We start from the raw sequence: 14,200 nt of genomic DNA, 5'->3' as shown, positions 1-14,200 counted from the left end.
TACGATATCATATTTTTTTAAAAGATATTTCACCGAAACGTGTTCCTGAAAACATTTTAAGCGAAGAATAGGCCATGTAGTTGCTGAATCTGTCTTCATTTCAGATCGACAAAGATTTTGAGAGGCGTTCACGAGAGTCACGCTAATCCCGCTTGTCATTTCAGTGTTAGCACTCCACCAATCAGATTGGTGGAGGGTTAGGGTTAGGGTTATCCCAATCAGATACCAATCAGACTGGTGGAGGCAGTCCGACAGGGATATATTTTGTAGCTGCAGGCCAAGAAAATCTCAAAGAATTGTTGATGTGTTTTTTAAATCAGTAAGCTAAATGTTAAATAACCTGCAGAATGTCTTGTCCTGCATTTGTGTGTTTTGTGTGTGTGTGTGTGTGTGTGTGTGTGTGTGTGTGTGTGTGTGTGTGTTTGTGTGTTTCCAACAGGGACCCAGCTTCCCATGGCGTGATGTCTCTGTGGGAGATGCTCCGGTTGATCAACATGTTGATTGTGTTCCGCTTCCTGCGCATCATCCCAGATATCAAGGTACACAGCAGGCAGACAAAAACTACCACTTCTTTAAATAGAAGCTGTCCCAGCAGCATCACATACCAGTTTGTGGCTTTTTGGAGCAGCCAAATGTATTGTAAAAAATTCTAATAATTTCTGTTGCAAGCTTAGCCAAGACATAACTGTAATAAAAGCAAAAGGATATCCAGTAAAACACTACATCGTTGCTGTCGGGCAGTAGGGGTGCACCGATACATCGATCTGAATCGATATATCGATTCAATCCTCAACGATCCAATATTATCCTTACAAAGTTAATATATCGATGCATATCGCCATCTTTAAGATGCGCCTTTATTCTTTTCATTAAAAAGAGTAGTTTGTTTTGAATTGAAATGTCTTGAAGATCTCAGTAATTAAATTGCCAAGTCATATATTAATTGCTTTTTGTAGAAATATAAATAAATGTAACTGATTGTGTTGAATGGGCTCATGTATCGTCTCAGATCGATGACAGGCCGCTGAATTGGATCAAATTGAAATTGTATTGTGGTAGACTCTGTAAATATCAGTCAATATTGTATCGTTGTCCAAAGAATCGATATAATATCGTATCGTGATAAATTATGTGATTTATCGGGCAGAAACCTTGTACCTCCATATTTTTCATATTTAAATTGTGTCATAAACCAATGCTATTGGTCACCCTTTACGTCTTTCTGTGGCTTTTTTTTATAAATGTTTAAACAGTGACGAGGCGATTTCATCTGACTTTGACGAAGGTAAATAAATAGCTCAATGAAATGGTTTCAAATTAGCATTTATTTTTTTATAATTTCCTGAAAAGCAACAGTTTTGGACATAAAGGGTTTTCGCCCGACAGCAAGGTTATGTGAAACACTCTTGTGTATAGCCATGATAACTGGCACACAATACCAGATGTTTATGTACAGACACTGCAGCCTCGTCACAAACCTAGAGATACAAAAAAGTATATATGAAATTAATTTAAAAAAATGTTACATACAATTAATGTTTTAAAAAGATTATAATGATAGAGAAGAGCTATATTTTGTTTTGTTGTTTTTCGAGCAGTATATTTTCTAACCATTCAATCAACAGAGATCATTCAAGACTTTGCCAAACTATAGCATTCGCGCAAAGGTTGTTTGTTGTTAATCACAAAGTCCATCGAATCATTTGCACAACTACCGTAGCAGTAGCAGCAGCAGTTCTAAAACAACAGCTCTCCATACCACAACTTTGACTGTACTCATAGTTTGCTTTTTTTATTTGGCAATAATTAGTGCTGTCAGTTAAACGCGTTATTAACAGCGCTAATGCAAACCCATTTTAACGGCGTACATTTTTTTATCGCGAGATTAACGTGTTTTTTGGCCTAGCAAACTTTGTCGTTTTTTTCACATGCTGTTTGCAACAACTAGTAACGTTAGAAAAACTACAACACCACACCGGATCTAACTAGACCGGAAACAAAACAACAGGCACGCCGCACACACTTGTTTGGGGCTTGCGAGCTGGGCCAAAGAGTAGTAGGCTAACGTTTGTTAACGTTACGTTTTGAGTGGATGGCGAGCGCGAGACGCCGAAATGGATGCCAATAAGATTCTGAATGGAAAGTTTACTTTTAAAAAGTTGCTAAATGGTTCCATTGACAAGACCAAAGTGATCTGTGTGTTTTGTCGTTGTGAATTGAGCTGTCATCGCAGCACGTCCAGTCTGAAATACCACTTGATGGCCAAGCACACAGCTGATGCCAATTCTCCGCCCCCTCGCCAAAGCCAGGTGACAAAAGCACAAAGCGAGCCGTTCCACTTTTCCATGTTGATAAGAGCATTAAAATGAGAACAAAAAAAATCAAGGGACATTTAGAATAGATAAAAATGTGCGATTAATTGCGAGTTAACTATGACGTTAATGCGATTAATCGCGATTAAATATTTTAATCGTTTGACAGCACTAGCAATAATACAAGAGTTGTCACATAGGAGAGTATCCTCAACGCCTCAGTGTTAAAGAGATTCGTAAAGGCCTTGGATGCTGTGTCTGTCTTTGTTTCTTTTTTGCCTCTCATACATTTTCATCTTGTCGTCCAGCTCATGGCTTTGGTCGCAAGTACTCTGTTGGACCTGGTGAAAAACCTCCGAGCCTTCGCAGGGATACTGATGGTGAGTTCAGCATACGCTACTTCAAATAAGGCAGCTGATTTACGCATACTGTTTGCTATAAATAAAAAAAAAGCAATGGAGTCCTATCACAGACACATTTTGTAATTATTAATTTGAGCAATGAAAATGAAATCCAAATTTAAAAAAGCTTTTCATTTTTATATATATATATATATATATATATATATATATATGTATTTTTAAATGCTTCAATTGTGTGAAAACCTTGTCTCAATGGTCATGTTCATGCTTTTAAATAGGCTGAATGATGATGTGGGATCGTCATCTTCAGCTCATAAAGCTGTTGGAAACTCTTGATATTGTTAAAAAAAATTAAAAAAAAGCACTCATTGTTTGGTCTTTCTGCTTAAAGCTATAGTGCGTAACTTTTTTATATTAATGAACGTCATTCAAGCCATTGCCAAATGAGTTGCTACAAAGCTAATTAAGACTATCAGCTCCACACAACTCTCTCTGTATTTCTCAGTATGGTTACCCGCCAACCCGCCAAATACGGGTAAAAGTTAACTTTGGCAGGGAACATTGGAAAGTTACGAGCCAATTTGGCCGGTGATGTATGAAGCAAACAACACTGCGTCTGTTTGAATCGGCCGGCTGCAGAAATGATGCAACAAGTCTGTTTTCCGCCAAGAAATTTGGGCAGTTTTGTGTGCGTGTTTGGCTTGGAAACGTAATCTTTATCTGACAACACTGCTTGTATATCCTACGTTTCCCATGAACACCATGTCTTGACGTGTCGTACAACCATTGGCTACGTGCCTAGCGCGCGGTATCGTTCACGAGCTACGCTGAAACGGAGAAGGTGAATGGATCGTCAGAGCAGCTGAAAATAAAGAAAAGTAAAAACTTAAGAAACCAGAAGAGAAAAAGATGAAGGCTGAAGAGACAGGGGAAACAGAAGATTAAAGAGGAGGGAAAAGAAATAAAATGTGGCTAGTGGTCAATCTGATTGGCTAGTAACTTTAAAAACCTACTAGCCATGTTGGCTGGTGATCAAAGAAGTTAATTTAAAGCCCTGATGGCTATGTTTAAAAAAAATGGTGGCGTCTGGCGACTTTCAAGCGCAGAAAACCAAGTGAAGACAATTACCTCTTCTGAAGAGTCCATCATGTTTTTTTTAATCCTCCGTGTCCTCCTTGGCTACTAGCAACTGCGTGGAGGAGGGGTGGGGGGTGTTGTGCGATCACGGAAGGCTTGCATCATGTGGACGCTCCGACAGTTTTGTTGTCATTACTTAGAATTCCTCATGGGGGAGACAGAAACTACGCATTATAGCTTTAAACCAGGCTGCTTACCACAGCCCCAAAAGCTATGTGTTGGAGACACAAGGTTTTCAGCTGACACCAGTGAGGTGCAGAGCAGTGAAGATGTACAGGGAGTATCCCTAACATGGGGACTGGTGGCTGTCTGTTTGACACTCTGTGTGCAGGTGGTGTACTATGTGTTTGCTGTTTTTGGGATCTGGCTGTTTGAAGGAGCCATTAAACCTCCTCCAGAGATGAGGTATGATGTCATCGGCAGGAAGAACACATGATCCAGTCCAAACACAACGCGGCTCATAACGTGATGCAGAAACACTAAATCATTTTCAGAACACTAAATCCTTGATCGTGTATTGTAATGTGTGTGTGTGTGGTGTGTGTGTGTGTGTGTGTGTGTGTGTGTGTGTGTGTGTCTCCCAGTGTGCCCTCCAATTCCTCCATGGGGAACATCACCTCCAGCGTGGAGTGTGGCACCTATGAGCAGCTGGGCTACTGGCCAAATAACTTTGATGACTTTGCTGTGAGTAACATAACAGTCCAGTCACATCTTCATTGTTTTCTTTTGATTTCAGGTATTTGTATTTTACACTTCTCCCCCTTTTAGCAAGACCTCCATGTACAACCACAGAGGGCCAATTCGGGGTCGTTTTTGAATCATTTACAATCCCGTATTTGTCTCCATCTGTTGAAAGCCCGACTCGGTTTCGCCCGTTGTCTGTCACTTTCCCTTTTTAGCTTTTAGTAGCTTTTACTTTGTTTAATTTCCTTCTTTTCTGTGACGGCCCTTCCCCAGTATCAGCCATAACTACAGCAGATAACTTCCTAAATACAGTTAAAATACAATTAGGCCTATACTGTATAAAGAAATCTCCTGCTACCTTTTATCTGGCAGGATACATAGGCGCCGATTTATGTTTTCCTCCGTGGGTGCTCACAGGCGCACGCCCTATAAAAAAATAAAGGAAACCTTAGGAAATGGACAGCTCGATAATAAAGCCGTAAAGTAGGCTATCTTTCAGCTCAGGACAGCGCCACTTCTCACAGATACAGATAGGATTGGAGATGAAAAGTTTAACTTACATGTAACCGCAATCAGCTTCGTGGGAAATTAAGAATCAATGCCACCGATATAACCAATCACACTATGACAGACGCTCCACTTAGCACCAACTGCAATGTTTAATTTTAAATGTAGCTTACTGGCAGTCTGGCACACGTGGGTGCTCAGTATTGTTCAGTATGTTTGTGTATCGGCGCCTATGGCTGGATACACAAACACAGGCTTTTTCCCAGTGTCACACATAGTGTTGACTATTGGTGCTTTCACAAAATATTTACACAATGAGATTTTTGATAAATAATCATCAGTAATGTGGATGTAATAACTAAGTGGGTAAATGCAAATAATAGAACAGTTACAACAGTCTGGTAAGTTCAGAACATGACATCACTTTATTCTAATGCAGCCTTTAAAACCAGGAAAAGACAACACTTATGCCATATTAACGGTATTACGATATCCCAAATCTAAGACGATATCTAGTCTCCTATCACGATATCGATATAATATCGATATATTGCCCAGCTCTAAGGGGAAAGGCATTAATAAAAACTATATAAAACCAGCGTTCTTTTCACTGTTAGTCTCGTTTGCTGTTACAGGTCATTTATGATCATCAGATGGAACATTACACAGTTTCAGAAACATTTAAGAGTTCCTTGTAGCTACTTTAATATGTCACACTTTTGAAAGTAATTATTGACATTCGTTAGTTTGACATTTGATGATGATGACGAAGATTATGATGTACTTTTGTGATGATTTCGGGACTGTGATTTCATATGTGTGTGCTGCTGAAGACTGCTGGGATATACTCAAACTCAGACTAAAAAAGTGCAGAAGAGTAAACAAGCGTGTCTTTCCCTCCCTCTGTGTCAGGCATCCCTCATTCTGCTGTATGATGTCATGGTAGTCAACAACTGGCAGGCCTTCATGGATGCATACAGCAGATACACCACTGAGTAAGAAAGGAAACATTTGACGGGAGCAGCAGCAGCTCATGCCGGAGATGATGTTGATGAACGGGTTTTGTTTTTGTCCCAGGTGGTCGAAGATCTACTTTGTGTGTTGGTGGCTCACCTCCTCTGTCATGTGGGTCAACCTGTTTGTGGCGCTCATCTTAGAGGTCAGTTCACTCGGACAACACAGACGGACGCATTCATTCATAACACGGTTACAGAAAAAGACTTAACATATCAGCAGTTTAGATGCTGGTATACTGGCACAAGGTATATTAAACCATTTACTTATGTTTTATTCAACATTTTAGCCACTTTATTCAGTAATCAGTCTGGTGTGACAGAACAGGTGCTTCTTTTTTGTTATTTTATTTTTAAAGAAGTGTGTATGTATTTTCTGTCATATATATATGTATATATATATATATATATATGTATGTTACAATGTCCGATGTTCATGTTGAACATGACCAAAGCTTCAAATAATGAGGTAAAAGTATTTAAAAGAAATCCCTGTGAGCAAAACCTCAGACTTCCCACTGTTTTTTTGTGTTGCCGTTCACGAACTCCGTTCTCTTCGGGAAACAATAAGAGCCTTTGAGTCAGCGAGCTACACGCTGAAAATGGCAAGTTTTGAAGAAAATGTGGATCGTGCAGCAAGGCTGCTTGGTTCTTTCGGGGAATGATTGTAAAGATTTACAAAGAACATGTTTACGGCATTTCACACTACTCACTACCGTTGTCGCTCTTAATACTACATCATCTTACAGCGCCGCGTTGCTGCTGCTCCTCTGCCCGGTGCGTTCTACACACGCGCGCGCTGAAGGGTGCTTTTTTTGCGTCGTATCTGACGCTGACAGCCACTGCCCAAATTCGGAGTGAGAACCAGACTTTACTCCACAGCGCTGTGGAGACAGGCCTGGCTATGTGAGACTACTACTATTTTTTTATTTTATTTGACCTTTATTTTTAAATTAAAGTATTTGTGAGGTGTTTTGTTTTAAAGATTTACATCTTTAATGACACAAACAGGGTATGGAGATAAGAAAGGGATTGTTGGTTTGTGTGACCTGTTGAAGAAAACACTTACATACATACATATAAACTACATATTCAAATTTGCAAACCGCACAAATACTCTTTGTTCCTTTGTTTTTTTTAACAGAACTTCATCTATAAGTGGGACCGTAGTCATAGCTGCTCCGTTACAGATGTGGAGAGGATCCGATATGAAACCTCTGTTCAGCTCATGTTTAGGTAGGTTGACACTATTTTTGGGTCAAGTCTTATAACTCACATATCTATCTCTCAAGCTATAGCTAACTCTTTGTCCAATCATTCCTCTGTTCTCTGCAGAGAGCAGATCCAGGAGCCAACTGAAGAGGAATTGCTATGTCAACTACACCAACACCCCCACTTACACCTACACTGGTGACACACACACACACACACACACACACACACACACACACACACACACACACACACACACAATATCATTTATTGTTACTAAATGAGTCTATTGTGTGGTAGAAGCACTGAAAATGTCAATATTACAGCATTCTAATCTGGATTACTACTGAACCAAGTAGGAAGCACATGTTGTTATGATTTGTCATGTTGTTCATGAACCACTGCAAGCTGTACACAGGTTTCTACCTGACAGAGGCTCTGTGGAGGCAGACGTCATGTCATTGGTTGAGATCAACATGATTGGGCGGAGCTAAAGAACCACAAGTTGTGGGCCAAATCCATACTGTAATACTGTACAGTATTTAGCAATAACTGCGGTTCTTAATGCGATTTTAGGGGAACCAAATATATTAAGCACAAGGTCTGGTTCTCCCATGAACTACACTATGACAATTAGCCTGGCATTGTCAGACCTATCAGTAAGGTCTGGCTACTGCTAATCATTCTGGGAAAGGGACAAAAAGGCTCTGGCTTGTTTGTATTTCTTTAAACCAATCACGACCGTCCTGGGCGGCGCTAAGCCCCGAGAGCAGAGATGGAGAGAGGGGGTGCCAGATGTCTGTTGGCAACTGGTCAAATTTCAGGGGGGCACAATATAGGCATAATATAGGCCCCTGTAGGCTTAATATTACAGGGGCACTGCCCCCCCCACCCCTCCAGAGCCTCCACAGCAGTGTTTTCTCAAAATGGGGGTACCACACGTACTTTTGAGTACTGCAGGGGGTACGTGAATGTTTTGGTTTTTTTATGTTAAGTTAAATAAATATCAGTCATGCATAGTTCCTAAAAAAAATTATAATGTAATACTGAATGAATTTAGGGATGGATTCTAAACATTTAAAATGAAAATGTGAGTGTTTTTCCGTTACAAGGTTGCTGTATAGTAAATCAGACAGTGATGGAGCTGCGCTGTAGTGTGCCTCTATATAGTCTAGGTTGTTGTTCTACCAAAAATGTTTTGCGCTGTTCAGAGGCTACTTTATTGAAAAAAGTTTGAGAACCACTTCAATTCAATTCAGGTTTTATTCTTTGAAATGTATGTGTGTGTGTGTGGAGTGTGTAGTGTATGTATATATATATATATATATATATATATATATATATATATATGTATATATATATATGTATATATATATGTATGTATATATATATATATATATATATATATATATGTATATATATATATATGTATATATATATATATATATATATATATATATATATATATATATATATATATATGTATATGTACTGCTGCTGTAAAATGAGAATAACCTTTATTGTGCTTGTTTAAAAAGAATTAGCAGATTTGATCTTTCACTGGATACAGTCGTTCCACCACTAAAACCATAAAAAAAACTATGTGGAAACTCAAAAGTGAAATGGCTTCACCAGCTTTTTAAGAAATCTGAACTTGCTCCCAGTGACTTATGCCTCTTTCACGCGGGGAACCTACAACCTTTTCCCAATGTGATCTGCTATGTGGAACACATCTAAGTTGTCTCTTTGAGGGACCATCCTAGATGGGTTGGTGTCTTTTCTCCTCTGCACTGCAGGAGCGTACGTATAGTGTCACAGAAAAGTAGAAGTAAAGTAAGTAAAATAACTGTGCACATGCAAACAGCAGTTGTCCCTTTACCTTGCCGCTGCCACCCTGCTAAAACCACAACCCCACTTCACCCTGCAGTAGCCAATCATGTAGCCAGAGCCCTGTACAGGACACAGGAAACATCGCTGCCTCTATTGCTGCCACAAGAAAGCCAAAAACACGTTCTGAACTGCCCGTGAAATGTTTTTTTGCAGGATGGTATGGGAAGACTCATGAAAATTCATTAGGGAACTCAACCCTGAATGGCTAGTACTCGTTGCCTGCTCTGGTTGGTTTGGTTAGGTTTAGACAAGAGGAGGGTTAGGTTTAGGCAAGAGGAGTGGGATTGGTTATGGTTAGGGTAAGAATGTCAGGGAGAGCCAAACAGGGATGAGTCTTCCCCTACCATCCTGCAAAAAAAAAATCGCGAACTGCCCGGGAGTTTGTGGAACAGCTGATTGTTTCCTCAGTCCCTCCGTCTCTTTAATTTCTCTCTTTCTCTGGGCAATGAAACTGCCTTGAAGTGCGCTCGGAAATGTCGAGATCTACAAACGATCTGACGGAAAACAATAATTGTGAAATATAAAGTCTACTTGTGTTACACTGGGTGGGTTAAAGAACACAACAGGACGTCGCACAAATGGGCCGTTTAAGTGAAACTCCCCCCATCGCACAACCCTGCGGAAAATGGCCAGATCGCTGTCGCTTTATCGTTGGTCTGAAAGTGCCCTTCCCGCAGGGCACAGCTTCTGTCGACCATGGTGTTGGTCTGAAAGCACCAAGCATTGTTCACATTATTTGGGGGGGGGGACCACAAACCTGTTGTTTCCTCTGTGCAAGATTCCTGAGGGAAGTAGGGGGAGTCTGTGGGAGTCACTAGTTTTTAATTATTTGCAAGTTTTAGAATCTATCCTGATCTGATCTGTTCTGATAACCTGGCTTAAAGTGAGTCACGTGAAACTGTTAAATGAGGACGTCACTGCGTCACGGACTAAGGTCTGTAAAAGTCGGCTCATTTCAAAAAGTGACCCTTGACTTTTGATTTCAGACGAGACACAAACCGAGGTCTCCTGAGTGAAAGTCCCGCTTGCTTTGACCCATTCCCCGCGCCGACCTACTTCCTTCCGCGGAACTTGGTGCTCCTATATTTTTTCACCTCACTTCCTATATCACAAATTTTGCTCGTGGGGCTTTTTACAATCTGTTCAAGACACAACAACCTCTGTCTTAAGAACCTCGATTCAGATAGGAAACACCCCCGCAAAAAATGGCTTAAAAGATAAGTCTGGCTGTTATTTAATCAACACTTCCATTGTTCACTTGTTGTGGGAAATTTGCTGTGGGACTTTTGTTTCGCATGTGTAGAATGTGGGGAATTGCAATCATCCGAGTACATTTCTGCCCACACGAGAAAAACATCTACCAGGAACCAGGAAACACACCTGTTACTGGCACTCCTGCATTCTTTTTCCTGGTGTTCTGCACATTACTACACATTTTAATACACAGTTACTGTACATGTATGTATGTGCCAGTTTTCTTTTCACCTATTTAAATGCAGAATTTCATAAGGAAATGTTCAAAATGTCTCATCTCACGATGATAACATTTACTTTTTTGCCGGATCCACGCCAAAAAAAAACCACCCACTTGTTCCTTATTGACCTGTGGCCTGATTCAGTGATTCCCAACCAGGGGGGGTTGGCCTACTTGTACCCCAGCAGGTACTTCTGCTGTTGCCACGGGGTACGTGGAAAATTGAAGAGTAGCTCAACTAATTTGAAAAAAATAGAAAATATGATTTGATTAAAAAGAATATATCCACATTAAGTCAGCTGTAACACCTGTTTGCTAAAAGTAATTAATATATCTTTGACATAGATGATTAAACAGTTCAAATGATTAGCTAAAACTAATGGACAAACAATTAAAACGTTCATTCAGTAGTCTTTATCACCGATGTTCCACTTCTGGGATTGCGCCAGTGCCGCCGGAAATTCTGCCTGATGGGTTTTGTTTTTTTTAGGCCGGATGTCCGGTACCTTCCTCTTCCTTTGTGTTTGTGTTACTATGGTGGATTTCTGAGGACTATGATTAACTGCTCCTCAGATCTCTGCAGGGTAAATCCAGACAGCTAGCTAAGACTATCTGTCCAATCTGGGTTTTCTGTTGCACGACTAAAACAACTTTTGAACGTACACAGGTTCCTTCCTGAGGCTATTTTGCAGGGCAATGTTGCTCTCTACGGCCCTTAGCACCGCCCAAGACGATTGTGATTGGTTCAAAGAAATGCCAATAAACCAGAGCACGTTTTTATCCCATCCCAGAATGCTGCGTGGACTAGCCAGACCCTCCTTCACAGCTCTGTGGAGGACGGTCTGGCAATGCAAGACTACCCTCCAAGGAGTAGCAGCCTTGTAGACTAGTAGTACTAGGATTGCTGACCAAACCTAGCCTGGCTCCGCCCTCCTACTTACTTCCGCTCAATTTTCATTTTCCTTCAGTACTCCGTCTGGGTTCGCGGTATATTCTTAGGTTTTCTCCGGCCAAATATTTGGCGGTCCAATCAGCAAACAGAGGGAGTGGCTGAGAACGATGAGGTTGAGGACGTGCGCTAGAAAGATGCGAGCGAAGCCATTCGGTCTGTTGTGGCAACGCTGCCGAATATCCAGAAGTTAAAACCCGAGCAAGAACAATCTTTGCTGAGTTTTGTTGGTGGCCATGATGTTGTGGCCCTCCTCCCCACGGGGTTCGGGAAAAGTTTGATTTTCCAGCTCGCTCCGTTAGTGGTGAAGGAGTTGGCTAAGGCTAACGCTAGAGGTGCTAATGCTAAATATAAGCCGATAGTTGTTGTCAGTCTCCCCTCTTGTTGCACATGCGCATGACATACATCACGACCAAACGTTAGCGATTGGTTATGGCAGATCCAGAGTGGCTCTGGGCAGATCCAGTAGTTTTAATCTTCAACAGAGTACCCGCCTTCAAGGAAGTTAACACTTGTCAATGGAGAGTGGCCAGACTCTCTGTACAAATGAAATGTACCAGAGTCTGGTAGGACCAGGCTAGACCAAACCAACCTTAATAATGAAAGTTCAAACATTTAACAGTATCCACTTTTATCTAATGAATAGTGTTTGGAACATACATTGGGAATTGATAACCAGGTATGTGAGTTCATCTGATAGGGCTGTGGGAGGACCTCAGACTAAAAAGGTTGGGAGCCACTGGCCTAACTTACCACACACACACACACACACACACACACACACACACACACACACACACACACACACTTAAATAATGAAAAAATAATTTGAAATTAAACTTATCTTACTCTCTGACTTCCTCCATCCATACACCCCACCCCGAAACCTGCGGTTCTCAGACGCTGGCCTGCTCTCCATTCCCCACACCAGACTCTGTACCTTCGGAGACAGAGCCTTTAGTGTTGCAGCCCCATCCCTCTGGAACACCCTCCCTGCAGATACCCGAAATGCTACATCCCTGGACATTTTTTAAAAAAGACTCCTGAAACACCACTTGTTTACCACAGCCTACAACCTCCCTTAGTATAGCCACTGTAATTCTGTAAAGTGTCCTTGGATTTCATGAAAGGCGCTATATAAATAAAAGTTATTATTATTATTATCATTATCTTAGGTTTTCGAGACAACCTGTTAACTATTAGAACCAAATACAAAAGCTTCTTGGTGGAAGTAAATGTAGTGTTTCATACCAAAAGTTTTTTTTTTTTTATAACCATCCATATACTGCATATATACTATATATATATATATATATATATATATATATATATATATATATATATATATATATATATGTCTGAGAACATGTAGCTTTGTGTATCTGTTCATATATTATATTCACGCCTGAGACACCAATATGTCTAATTTCCAGGGCCCAGTTCTTCAAAAGTAATCCAGTGGGATTTCGGATCACAGATTGGATAAAATCTTGGAAATGGGTTTTTCAAAAGCAAAAGAGGGATTCCGAACTAAGATCAGACCATGTAATCCGATTTTACATTTGATCTGGATCAAACCTGCCCTTTGGCTTTGAACTCGGTTTGGGATCTATTTGGTCCAAAAAAAACAGGATTATCCTGATCCCATCAGAAGGGTGGATTCAGTTGTGATTTTTGGAACCAAATAAAATCAGAGAGGGTTTTTTACTGATGATATAAACATTTCTTCATATTTGAAGCATATGTGAAGCATGTCACATCTAATGAGATATGGTAAACAAACAAAAAAAACAAAAAACATAACAAAATAAAGAATGTAAAATGTTTCTGTTTTTTACAGTTTTTCTGTTTCTTAAAAATTAAAACAAACAATGGCTATTTGTGGCCACCAGTATTTTGCCTACCTGTTGTTCTTTGCTTAGCCAGTAGGCTACACTGTTGTTTCCATTTAAGGCTCTGGTAAACAGGATTTGGTAATCCTGAAATTTGGTATTTGGATCACATTGATCCAATCCAATGTTGCTTTAAAAAAAACTGGCATAAAAGTAAGATGGATCAGGTGATCCTGGATATCAAAACATGGGATTTCCAAATCCGTATCAATTTGATCCAGATTACATTTTTTGAAAAACTGGGCCAACATATGCGTGTGTGAAAGGGGCATATATTCTGGGAGTATTTGTGATGCTGGTGAGGCTGCATTACCATCCACTAGATGGCGTATAAAAAAAAGCTCAGTTAAAAACAGACAGACAGATATTCAGACTTTGCAGAGGGGTATCTGCCATAAAGCATTCACATCTCATTTTTTTAGACAAGATTTCTAGATTTTATTCAAAGCCAAAGTGTGCCTTGATATGTATATAAATAAAGTTCAAATGTGGTTTGTTTGTAGAAAAAAAACGGGAACGATTTTTATTGAAAGGTTTGGATGTATAGGGAAGTTGAAATGCAATTTTTTGTTCAGCTTGTATTTCATTCTGCATTGTGTGAACTGTTTTATTATAACTGTGTATAAAAATTGAACAGATTTTAAATAAATATTTTAAGACTTAAATTGTGATTTTATTTAGTTCTATCAAGAGAAGCACTTCACTTAGGGTAGTCCCCTTCCTTTCAGTTTGAAATTGTAGGCAATATCACGTCTAATTATAATTATT

The 14,200-nt window shown here is 40.0% G+C and overlaps 1 protein-coding gene across 2 annotated transcripts in view; it reads left to right on the top strand.

The window, feature by feature from the left end:
- tpcn2 (two pore segment channel 2) overlaps positions 1–14,097 on the top strand; it is a 47,869-nt gene extending 33,772 nt beyond the window's left edge. The window contains exons 18-26 of one of the 2 annotated variants that reach the window (XM_078253895.1): positions 440–539; positions 2,621–2,692; positions 4,143–4,216; positions 4,396–4,495; positions 5,915–5,997; positions 6,080–6,161; positions 7,160–7,251; positions 7,351–7,425; positions 12,441–14,097. In XM_078253895.1, coding sequence (XP_078110021.1) covers positions 440–539; positions 2,621–2,692; positions 4,143–4,216; positions 4,396–4,495; positions 5,915–5,997; positions 6,080–6,161; positions 7,160–7,251; positions 7,351–7,425; position 12,441 — 679 coding nt within the window. In that variant the 3' untranslated portion in view covers positions 12,442–14,097. Of the gene's footprint in view, positions 1–439; positions 540–2,620; positions 2,693–4,142; positions 4,217–4,395; positions 4,496–5,914; positions 5,998–6,079; positions 6,162–7,159; positions 7,252–7,350; positions 7,430–12,440 lie in introns of those variants that run through there. The other variant, XM_078253830.1, reaches the window with a different exon arrangement.
- The last annotated feature ends 103 nt before the right edge of the window (positions 14,098–14,200 follow it).

The sequence above is a fragment of the Sander vitreus genome, chromosome 1 (assembly GCF_031162955.1).
Source record: "Sander vitreus isolate 19-12246 chromosome 1, sanVit1, whole genome shotgun sequence".
NCBI classification, from domain to species: Eukaryota; Metazoa; Chordata; class Actinopteri; order Perciformes; family Percidae; genus Sander; species Sander vitreus.
The sequence above is the reverse complement of the archived record's forward strand: the minus strand, read 5'-3'. Positions and strand labels throughout refer to the sequence as shown.